General features: G+C 49.1%; 1 protein-coding gene across 3 annotated transcripts in view; it reads right to left on the bottom strand.

Annotated features, from left to right (window-relative positions):
* Positions 1–12,580, bottom strand: part of LOC119431233 (gamma-tubulin complex component 6) — a 314,121-nt gene that overhangs the window by 218,095 nt on the left and 83,446 nt on the right. For all 3 annotated transcript variants that reach the window (XM_037698710.2, XM_049657249.1, XM_037698709.2), the window contains exon 6: positions 2,765–2,909. In XM_037698710.2, the coding sequence (XP_037554638.1) occupies positions 2,765–2,909 (145 nt within the window). The remainder of the gene's footprint in view (positions 1–2,764; positions 2,910–12,580) is intronic.

Here is a 12,580-nt window from a genome sequence, read left to right on the forward strand (position 1 = left end):
GTTCAGCAAAACCGGAAATAAGTCACGCCCCCTAGTAGTTCTGGTGTACATCATTTTGACGTCACGGTGTCATTGGGTGCTCCCGACATATACTTAATAAACGAACACGCCTGTGTCGTACTGCGGCCAATACATTCGACAACAACACACCAGAGCCGCTCTGCACTCGCACGGTGCGCTCGCTCATGTGTTTTGTGAAGCGTTCGGGTGCGCGTGTTGGTAGTGCATGTTGACGTCACGGGTAAGCAGCCGGTTGACTTATTGAAGACGACTATCACCTAAGCGAACTATCGCCGAAGTGCAACGTTTCAGAATACGGCCCATTATTTACGAGGGCGGTCCGATAAGTACTTAGCCTCACCGCGAGAGCGCGACGCTATCACATGAGACATATACTGACGTTGAGTACGCTCTCTTAGAGGGACACATGCGAAGGTCCAGTCGAATTGGGCTCGCGGTTGTGTTTTTGGCCGCTTGAGGAAGAGGAAGCAAGTGATTTTTAGTGTGTCTGTTAAAAAAATGGAAAAACAGCAATATTGGTCGGTGATTCGATTCTTGTTTTTGTAAGGGAAATCGCGCAGTGAAATGAAAGAGCGACTGGATGCCGTCTACGGTGAGTCTTCTCCTTCGATGGCAACCGTCAAAAATTGGTTCGAGTTTAAACGTGGTCGCACGTCGGTTTTTGATGAGCCTCGCCCAGGGGCCCCGCAAACAGCTACCACGGCCGATAACTTGGCAAAAATCAACGAACTCGTATTGGCAGACCGCCGACTGAAGGTGCGCGAGATAGCTGAGACAGTAGGCATATCAAAAGACCGCGTGGGTCATATCCTGCATGAAATTTTGGGCATGAGAAAGCTGTCAGCGCGATGGGTGCCACGTTTGCTCACTCCGGACAACAAGCGCGTCCGTGAGACCACTTCAGAGCAGTGTTTGAAGCTGTTTAAGCGTAATCCGAAGGAGTTCCAGAATCGTTTTGTGACCGTCGACGAAACATGGATCCACTGGTACACACCAGAGACCAAAGAACAGTCGAAACAGTGGACTGCACCCGGAGAACCTGCTCCGGAGAAGGCGAAGACTGTCGCATTGGCCGGAAAGGTGATGGCCACCATTTTCTGGGATTGTCAAGGTATGATCTTCGTCGACTACCTCGAGAAGGGCAAAACGGTGACAGGACCCTACTACGCCGAATTACTGGGCCGATTCGACGCCGAATTGCAAAAAAAAAAACGGCCACATTTGGTGAAGAATAAGGTGCTCTTCCACCATGACAACGCGCCAGCTCACACCTGCGCCGTCGCCACGGCCAAGTTGGTCGAACTGGGCTACGAAGTGGTGCCCCATCCAGCGTATTCTCCAGATTTGGCCCCTAATGATTTTTTCTTGTTTCCCAACTTGAAAAAGTCACTCGCCGGACAAAAATTTGAGTCGAATGAAGAAGTTATCGCCGCCACAGAAGCCTACTTTGCAGCTGAGGAGAAAACATATTTTTCTGACGGGATCAAGAAGTTGGAGGATCGCTGGGTCAAGTCTACAGAGTTGAAAGGGGACTATGTTGAGAAAAAAATCAACACCATTCCAAAATTTGTTTTTCTTTTGAAGGCTAACTACTTATCGGACCGCCCTCGTATTTATGAATTGATTGATGATTTATTTTGGAATTATGTTTGCTGTTACCAACGACTCTTGTATATTGTATGCATACCCTGCTATGGTCTTGTAAAAATTGCAGTATCAATAAATTAAAAATTAAAATAAGCTCGAAATAAAAGAAGGACTTATTCTTTAAGTATTCGTGCACCATAGTACGATGTACGAATAGTGCGATACGTGAAATATCGCTGCGAGCGAGCACCACAAAACTGTCGAGTCCAGCCAACGCTCGCTTCCCTATAACGGAAGAAAATAAAACTTCAGGGAGCGGGGTAAGCTGGTGCCGGTACGGCGGGAGCGGCAGACCCAGCATGACGACGGGCAGAAGGGAAGCGGATTTGGCCTCGGCATCTTCGCCGCTTCAGTGGGCCATGGCAGTGGCTTGAGTGGCTTCCTTCGCCCTCCCTCTCAACTCCCTCGTAGCTCCCTCACCTTCGACTGCCTCAGTGCGTGCCCGCCGCCGTGCCGGCGCCAGCGTACCCCGCTCCCTGAAGTTTTGTTTTCTGCCGTTATTGGGGTGCGAGCGTTGGCCGGACTGGGCCTCTGTGCCGCAGCCTCTACGTTCAAGGTCAACACATGACCAGAAAATACAAGAAGCAAAAAGTAGAAAAGTTCACTGCCATTTTCTCCGCGTGGCTGAGACGTAGGCACGTACACACATGTTCTAGCGCGACACAGAAACGGCGACCTTGCCATTTAAAGAGAGGGCGAAATTTACAACGCATTTTAAAAAATATTTTTTCTTTTCTTTTTTTCCTCACGCGTGGCGTTGAGGGCTCTCTCCTCAGCTTTTGCTCTATGGTGGGGTCGGAGGAATGCTGGTCGAAAGAGCCACCGCGTGATTTGGGGCACTGTTGAGAGCATTGCCGGAGCGCGGTATGTTTGAATTAACTGTCGCAAGTGCTTGCGCGTTCAAATAACCGGGTGTTTTTGCCCACTGAAATACACGTAACTTTGACGGGACAACAGCATCACTTCGAATTAACTGGAAGTTCGAACTAAACATGTTCGAATTAACGAGATTCGACTTACAACACATAACAGTATGCATATGTGGAGGGCCATCATTTTGACAGTGGCAGCTTTTTATCAATCACGCACGACTCACCTCACGTGGTCGCAAAGACGGTTCACAATATGGCTCAGCTGAAGGATGGTAAGCATGTCGGCATGACCTGCCATGGGCACCAGGCAGCCATGAAAGCAGTGCAGGAAGCGCCTCAGTGCTCCAACAAATGCCTGCCATGTCAGGGCTGTAACAGCAATGTGGGGTCTCAAACATGTTCTTGGGACAAAGGAACAGTAGTGCAAACAAACAAAAGGGCATTTATTACGACTTTTATACACTAGTGCCAGCTGGCTGAATTACAACTAATGGAACATGCTGACAGTGCTGACAAATCGAGGAAGTCTGACTCACTGCCACAGGATATCAAGTGAATACCTAATCCTTCGCGTGTACAGTCACGCATACGGTGACGGATTCGAACGGTCATGTTCGTCTATTTCGTTGTCCCACTCCAAAGCCTTTCATGGGAAATCTGAAGGTAGAAGAGCACTGAATTGCCATTGAAAAGAACACCGACGGAAAGAACGCAGATACAGACAGGAAAGACACTCACCTGCAATTGATTTTACTGAACCTTGAAGAATCCCCTAAATGTCTACTGCGCATGTGTGTAGACCAGGTCGCTTCTGACGAAAACGTGCAAAACAAATAATAAAGAAAGGGGTTTCTTAGGGGTGGGCAGTGCTACCTGGACGAAGGACAGAGGAAGAGACGATACGTTGTCAGACAGCGCTCGTATCGTCTCTTCCTCTGTCCTTCGTCTGGGAAACGCTGCCCACCTGTAAGAAACATGTTCAGTTACAAACTCGCCCAGCTTGCTGTGTTAATTCAAAGAAAGGGGGTTGACCACAAGAAAGATACTATGCAGCCAATTAGACATAAATCATATCTTATCCGGACACCTGCAAATGACTTATTCAAAACAGAATTAGTTAAACCTAGTTCAAAGATTGTGCGTGGACTGAACTATAAAGCAGTAAAACTGTGAGAAACATATGGAGGGGGGAGTGAAGTAGAAGGTTGTACACCCAAAAACCATCAACTCGTCAAATAGGTCAATTCCTTCCCTGTGAGATGTACTGAGGGTACACTAATACACAAATCTGCTGAGGCACTTATTCGTCCATCCTCAAGTATCTCTCTCTCCAGCCAGCCCCTAACTCCGCTGATCACCTCGGCATCGCCGAAGAGGGCAGAGCAACCACACCCCCTGCAGTACACTGGAAGATGTGCGCCATTACTCTGAACCTTCAGGGACGTGGAATGCTCTCTCACTCTGTCGTTGAGACAATGCCCGGTCTGCCCTATATACATTTTCCTGCAGCTGAGCGGAACCCTGAACACCACCTCGATGGCGCAGGGGACGAACAGGTTTGCACGCCTCTTTGTGCAGGCCGATGTCTTGGATAGCCCAGAAGCAAGTGTGCACAGCCGGGAAAGCTTGTAGGGGGCCATGAAGACATGGCATGATAACATACCTCTTAGCTCTTTGTGGTGGCTGTTGTGAATGAAGCAGCACTGCACGTCACATACTGGCAGATGTGTATATCTGCTCAGTTTATTGCTGCACATTTTATACTGGCCAACAGAATAACAGAATGGACAAATGATAAGTAGGGTCAGGCATTAGTGACGTTAGTAGGATTAAAAGTGTCCTATACACCACATCCCCTTTTGACACAAAGGTGGACTAATTAGAGGCTAATTACAAGTCCAGTCTTCTCTTAGACAGCCAACCGTAATTACAGAACTTTACCAAAGTAGAGCAGATGCCATCAGATGCTTGATGCCATCTCACTGTTTCCAAGTCAACAGAAGCGCTCTCGAAAACGGTTTCCACGACTACTTGCATGTAGCTTTCAAGGGAAGCGGAGCCCTTGACGTGTCAGCAGTAGCTAGAGCAGCTTGCCCAGAACGTACAGTACCTTGAACTGATAGCGCATCAGCTTGAATCACGGGCATTGTATCCTGGGTGATAGCAAACCCACCTTCACGTCACCCAGAAGTGTTGTTAGTGGCTGATGGCCTGTTTTAACAACGAATTGGAGGCCTTGAAAAATTTTGTCAATGCGCTGCACTGCCCACATGACAGCTAAGGCCTCCTTTTCCGTCTGGCTGTATCTCTGCTCAGCCTTCGTAAGCAAGTGTGATGCGAAGGTCAGAGCCTGTCTTTCGCCCCTTGGCTGATCCAGCATCAGAACCGCTTTGAGCCCAAAAGAACTTGCATCACCGGAGACCACCGTTGGGCGAGTTGGGTGATAGCAGGCCATGCAGCTTTCTGAAGAAAGCATACCTGTTACTTTTTTTGAAGGCTGCTTGCTGATGTGGCCCCCACAACCAAGCTGTCCTCTTGCACAGAAGTTCTCAGATCTGGGCCAACGTGTCTGACAGATGAGGTAAGAATCTTGCGACATGGTTTACCATTTTCATGAATCTTTGAACACCTCCGACATCCATGGGTGGTTACATCTTCTGAACAGCTTCAATTTTAGCTGGGTCTGGCGTGATACCATGTGTAAAGCCCTGCCTGGCGTAACCGGTCCAACACCTCGCCAAGTCTTCTGTTGTGCTCTTTTCGGTTGTGGCCAAACACCAGAATATCATCGATCATATTAACCCCGCCTTGCTGCCCCTCCAAAATGCGGGCATCTGAAAGTACTCTGGTGTAATGCCGAAAGGTAGGCGGCAAAAGCAGTACCTGCCGAAAGGTGTTATGAACAGGGTAAGTTCCTGGCTATATTCCGCCAGCATGACCTGGTGAAAACAGGATATCGTATCCAGCTTTCAAAGACCTTCGCCACTCCAAGGTGTCCAAGAACTTCTTCAACCGTCGGTAGCACGTGTCGCTTCCAGAGGACCTACTTCATTAATTTGGTCAAGTCCACGCATATGCAGTAGCTACCAGAGTCTATCCGCACCACCACCAGGCCAGCGCACCATCGTGTCAGTTTGGTGATCCGCCTAATTATGTCCTGTGTTTCCCACCTGTCGAGCTTGATTTTTATGGCAGGGCACAACCAAGACGGGTATCCTTGTTGTGCTTAAGGAAAATGAAATAGCCCCTGGCTCTATGCGGATCACGTACGGTTCCTCCAGCATGCCGAGACCTTCGAACAGCTCTTCAGCGAGGCCTTCGGTGGTGAACTTCTTGTTCCGAGTCAAGCCTTCTACAAATTTGACGACTTGCAGTGCTTGAATGGGTGGAAAACCCAGCAGAGGCACCATTTGCGAATGCACCACGTACATTTTCTGCTCTGCCATTCGCTACCTCCATCTCAAAGTAGCTCAGAAGGTACCCAAAACCACCAGCGGTTGCCCTCCAGGGCTTGTTAGGTCAGCTTCTTGAGGATCGAGACACGCAGGAATTCCAGAGAACGTGCTTGGTACAATAGAGATTCCGTGCACTATAAACCTTGAACTTGAGCAGTGTCCCATTGACTTCCACATCAACATACTCGGCCCGGGGCAGGTTGACTAAGCCAACTTCATTCAGCGCTACAGCCGACACTGAAGAACAGCACAGCGCCTTGAATTGGCCCTTTTTTCGGCACCCAATGCAGAGAGCACGTCAAGCCGGGCATTCCTTTCCTCGGTGGGATGCTCTGCCACAAAAATGACACCCATCCCCTGAGGTTGGCGGTGACAAAGCTTTGGCTGTAGCGGGAGGCGTATGTCGCGAGCTTATCTTTGCTTTCACAGCGTCCACACAGATGGAGAAAGGCGCCGCACTCCCTCCGGGGGAGTCGCGGGCAATACGCTCCATCTCTGCATCCTCCTGTTGACGCACCTGCATCAAACCTTCTCCTTCTTCGAGACTGAGCTTTGGGCACCTGCACAGCATGTATGAGAGCTTGCTTTCAAGCAAGCCGATGACGAAACATTCACATACTAGTCTTTCCTCGACTTCCTTGAAAGGGTAGTTGCACCGTCGGGCCATGCCTCAAAGTGCAGTATAGTCGCCAGGTTGCTGTACCCGCTGGTGAAACTTAGTGCTTTCATACAGCTCGTTTGCCGGATGAATGAAGTAAGAATTGAACTTGAACTTGTTGGTGACTTGCTTGAAATCTGCCATTTGCTCCTCTAAGACCTGCAGAGAGCCGAGGACTTCCCTTGCATGTGGACTCTGCGAACAAGCACTTCATCGGAAGCGTACAGGCCCGAATCATACAGGTAGCCTTCGAACTAGATGAGCCCGTGTTTCCACTGATATGTGTTCCTGAAGTCGAAGGGCGGCAAAGCCCTGAGGTTTGCTACTGCGAACACGGGAGCCGGTGCGATTGCTGGTGCACCTTGCAAAGAATCATCTGTCTTCTTATCATTTCTCATGTTGTGCTCAGATGACCACTTCGACCGCATCGACAACTGTTATCTGCAGTACGTTGCTGCTGGCAAACCCCTTCCACCGCTGCAAAAGAAGCCTCAAGACGGCCACTTCTGACACCATGTAGTGAACGAAGCAGCACCGCATGTCACATACTGGCAGACGTGTATATCTGCTCATTTTATTGCTGCATATTTTATACCGGCCAAAAGAATAAAAGAATGGACAAATAATAAGTAGAGTCAGTCATTAGTGACGTTAGAAGGGTTAGAAGCGCCTTCTACACCACAGTGGCAACCAACTAGGAGTGCCATCAAGCTTTTTGAGGAGTGATGCACTCGGAGCGACTGTGAGGCTGCGAGGGTATCCTGAACTAATGAAAAGTGTTACCTGATGGTCGAAGCTAGCGCCGACCCTGTGTGCACATCACTTAGAAATCGCAACTTTTAGACACATGGAAGCAATACCTCATTTGAAAAGTTTGGTATGGAATAAGTCATATGGTAAAATGGCTCTCTGAGACCGTGGCATATACTCCCAACATATGTGTTGGTCTTGGTTAAAATACAGGGCTAAGTTGAGAAACTAGAGATGGCCGTTAACAGGTAGGTCGATGGTAAATGCCAACGACTGGGAACCCTCCTTGAAACAGTGTAACACACTGTCCGCCTCTCTGTCCTTTCCACACCACTGTTACCAAGAGGGACAACTGGCAACGTAATGTGAAATGTTTTGCGAAATATGCTTTGCTGGTGACTCAGGACAGCTACTGACATGGCGGCTAATTCACTTGGAACACCCATTATAACCATAAAAGCTGGCCACATGCCGAAAGGCCTTCAGGATGGGTAGCTGCTGAGACCTAGCCAGAGTTTAGAGTCAAATTTGGCCAGATAGGTTTCACATAGTGTAGGTGCTACACAGGAACCTATACAAATTCCTTTTCTGAAGATAGGCCTGGTCCTTATACCTAACTAGAGTGGAACACAAGTAGCAATCAAGAAGCTCCAGAAAATTCTCTGCCTGGACTAGGCAGTTGTTCTGGAAGGGAATAACACCGTAACAGCTAATTGCCTCCTGTACAGCTGTAAAGAGTTCACTGTGCGGCACAGAATACTAGAATAGCTCTTCAATGTCCACCTAGAGAGCATAGTTCGCCCTGGGAAGGCGAGTCATCAAAGTCTGCACAAGGACGTCAGAGTTGCACAACAGAAGTAGGAGGGTTGGAGAAAAAAACCTTTAGATGTCATTGTAGGAAAAAGCTCACATTATGTTGCCAGTTGTCCCTCTCAGTAACAATGGCGTGGAAAGGAAAGGACAGAGAGGCTCATGGGTTTTTGCCACGAAAAACACCTTCAGGTACGTCTGTTTTACACGATTTAACACTCTTGCATAGAGTCTCTAGTTTCAGATTGCTGAGTAAAGCATAGCTCTGGCCTTAACTTCTGTGGGTGGGGCATCCGCTAGCCTGAAAGTTTCTTGCCATGGCAGAATCATCTTTTCCTTTCCACAGTTTCATGTGGAGAACGACAAAGCTGCCCTCCTTATCACTTGGCAGCAACTCAAGGTCAGACTTTTTGAGAACTCTGCTGTGCGACGCAGGACCATGATACTCTCCGAGCTACTGGAGGGGGCTCGCCTTAGAACGTCCTCACCCTCTGTCAGACACTGCTCCCTTTATTAAAAAGGTGCTTTTTCCCGTAATGCGGTGGTCCGTGGTGAGCAGTTCTTGCTTCTGGAGTGTAGCCGATGGACTGACTTGAGGTCCTTTTTCTAAAACACTCGGTATACTACTGGGAACAGAGGCACCATCCAGAAAAACAATGGGTACGGGTTCAGGAGCGGTCTTGCACCCTTTTGGTAGATGTAGCTGAAGAATTTTCCAAAGAAATTCTGTTACTGCTGCTGCTTTTTTCCGGTTCACACTTAGTGTGGCGCTTGCATTAGCATTTGGTCCTTTACACTCAAAGCAGGAATACCTCGGCCAATTCTCGAGTAGTCCGACATGTTTTCATAAGTTGACTTCAGATTTTTACAAATTCTTTCCCAGTGTTCCTTGGAAGGAGCGATCCCTCCAAAAAGCAGGTAGATATCCCATAAGCACAGACCATTGTGGAGGTGAAAGGCGTAGAATCTTGCTCTGCAGGTCGTGGAAGTTTCTCACAGTGTTACCGTTTTATTGTTCAGTACACGCGCCATGTTTTAAACTATGTTTAAATAATTTGGTTTTAAATAAGGCATCTATAGGTGCATGGATAAGATACAATTTTTGTCTACTTGTCTGCATTGCATCTTTCTCATGCTGAACTACCTTTCTTTATTATTTGTTCTGCACATTTTGGTCAGAAGCGATCTGGTCCACGTGCATGCGCAGTAGATGTGGGGAATGAGGTATGCCCCAGTGCCTTTGCACGGGCATTCACCTGTTCTGTTGTCCCTACGCCTCTCCCCTCTCCACTCGCGACGGTTGTTGGCAGTGGCATTCCACTCGTAGTGGTGGCGCTCGTGTTGTCTGCAGCGGCTGGCTGATGCCCGCATAGCGAGTGCGGGAGAGATCTCTCCGGGCACAGCACTGGGTACATACGTACACGCTTTCCTGTCGCCCGCTGGCCCCTTTGTGTATCAGACTTGAGCGCACTTACGGTGCCTTTGCACGTAAAACGAGCGGGTACCTTGTGTACCCACTCGCTGAAGAGCGGGTACACAAGCCGAAGAGTGGCACCTAGTGCTCATGCGTCATTGAACTGCGCCAAGCCACACTTTTTGGAAGCCCAAGCCGAAGGAGAGTGCCCGAACTCTGATGAGTGAGCCCATTGGTTATCATGAGAGCAAGCAGCACAGCCACGGGGACTTTTCCCAGCGGCGTGTTGTGGGGAGCCACAGCTTTCGCAGCAATGTGCCAGTGCCACCCCTGTCTGTATTTTTGCCCTTGCCGTGGGAGTCTTTTGGCTCCCGCAAACCCCAGGACCAGGTGTTTGTACAGCGTTGGGTGCCGCCGGAAACAATAAACGGTTTCCGCTAACTCAGGGCAATACTGTGTTCTCTTGCGTATGTAGAGCTCAGTAGCCCCTTTACGTCCTGAGAGCGCACAGAGAAGCGAGCCAGATTACGAGAGGCGACGGCTGACACAGCCATGTGGCTCGCAAAGCTCGAAACCGCGGTAGTCAATACTCCTGTGAGACCCGAGATGCTTACAATGTTCACGGGATTCTTCAAGATTCAATAAAATTTGTTTCAAATGAGTGTCTTCCCTGTCTGTACCTGTGTTCTTTTCATCGGCAATTCAGCGCTCTCCTACCTTCAAATGTCATACCAACTAGCCCAACGGTTCACGCTTCTCTCATGGGCAGTCCCGCAAAGCTTGCCGATGAGCATGTGAAACTTCAATGCACATCACTGACTCAAAGCCAAAAAGGAGAAGGCTCATTCCCTTTGCGCGTGAGTATCCATGCTACCAGGTAGCACTAGCATCGGAACACTAGCAGCATCTCTTGTACTACTGGGCAACTACACTGGCTACTGGCGGCGCACAGCTGCATAGGGAAGTCGGATTACAGAAGATGCGAGAACCATGAGAGGAAAGTTACATCAGGGGGCACGAGAGGGCCGAGTGTCCCCAAGAAGCTCAAGAATCAAGACAGTAAGGACATGCTAAGCACCGGTTGAAAATATCAGCCAAAATATTGGGACGGTGGTTCCATTGTTGTCCTGGGAATAAAACACTGATATCAGGGTCTTGTGTGACACAGCGAAATCACAAACTTGTGACAACAATCAATGAACATAGCTATCATGATGCACACAGGTAAGAATTACAGCAATAGATCTGGCGAAGCAATGCCAGGTGTCTGCAACGATTACATAGCAAAGGAAGCTGCAGAGATATTTTCATGCTGAGTGACACATTAGCTGTGTGGCTGTAATTATAATAAAAGATGTGCACAGTGTTATTCTGTAATTATTCCAGTGATTAAGTTAGATTTACCTATGGGTGTGTCGGGGACCCGAGTAGTGCTAAACCCCAAGATGAGATGGGCAGCTCATGTATGATGTTGCAATAAAGAGTGGAAGTATTTGCAAATTGGAATGAACACTGTTTATTGTTTGCACAAGCAACACGTTGTGCACGATAGATCGGCACGTAATGCAAGTACAGTAGAACGTCATTCATATGTTTTCAAAAAATACGTGAAAAATAAACGTACGATCCGGGAAAACGTACGATCCAAATCCAGTAAAAATTGAAGCTGACAAGCCCATATTGAGGTGCAAAGGCAGAAAACATTTATTTCTTGCAAAACATAGTTACAGTCGAATCTCGTTAATTGGAACTGACGCTGTGGTCCCGTCAAGGATGTGTACAGTGGAATCTCGATGATACGAATCTCACGGGGTCACGAAAAAAATTCGTATTAGCCGAAATTCGTATCATCGAAACACAATTAAAACTAGCTAAATTAAAGAGTAGAGAACTCACTCAGGCACACGTACGTAAAAAGCATTTACAGAATAGACCACTTATAACGTAACCGTTTATAGTGCAGAACTGGCTACAACGCGGCCTTTTTCGACTCCCGTTTACCCTCCCATAGAACTCCATGTATATGCATACCGCTTACAGTGCAGCCGCGCGAGACGAAATTGCGGCTTCCGCGGGAAAATCTTGCCGACAAGGGCGGTAGCAAGCACGAGGTGCGCCCACCGATGGGAGAGGAGATCAACGAATGCGATGGGGAGGAGGAGCATGAGACGTGGAGCACGAGTCCAAGGGCGATAAAGTCGTCACCGTGCGCCCTATGTGTGAGTAAAAGGAGGCGCGCCTTCACGGACAGCGAACACAGCGGAGAGCAAACGCGACTTCCGTTGCGCGAAAGGCTGTGGGGGTATGGGACGGAGGGAGGGAGGGGGAGGGAGGAGGCTACGCTGTGCTGCGGCGCCAAATGCGTATCTTGCAACCGAGCGCAAGGGTAACTGGCGACGCAATCTCCCCACGCGAAAGGAGCAAAGGGTGAAGCCAGCGCGGGAGGGAGGAGTGGGGGAGGGGGTCTCCTACTCTGCCAAAAATGCGTTCTTGTACTTTGCGCCTGTGCCGGCTGTCGGTGTTGTCGCGCGCACCGTATCTTGAAAGCGATCTCCACACGGCTCTGACCTTTGTATGCGCTGTGTTTACACCGCTCAGTTTCCGTGGAAGCGATAGACTGCACAAACCTTCACTTGCTGCGGCGGCCGTGCGTGGGGAAGCGCGGCCGCCGCAGCGAGCGAAGAGACAAAAAGAAAAGCACAAAAACAACAAAAGCGCCACCGCTTCAAACTCTTCAGGCCCAGTCGCGGCTTCCGCGCTGTGTGGCGTCGCGTCCGCGCCTCCGCACCAAAAGAGAAAGGGCAAACGCGCGTGACTGCACGCTGTTCTCTTTCGCGGCCGTCAGTGGGGCGGCGTTTATTCGTATCAACCGACGCGGGTCAAAAATCGATTCGTAACAACCGTTCTCTAGCACGTTGCAAAGTAATGGGGCTCGGCCGGGACCTCCGAAAAA

Source organism: Dermacentor silvarum, chromosome 10 (genome assembly GCF_013339745.2).
Source record: "Dermacentor silvarum isolate Dsil-2018 chromosome 10, BIME_Dsil_1.4, whole genome shotgun sequence".
Taxonomy (NCBI): Eukaryota; Metazoa; Arthropoda; class Arachnida; order Ixodida; family Ixodidae; genus Dermacentor; species Dermacentor silvarum.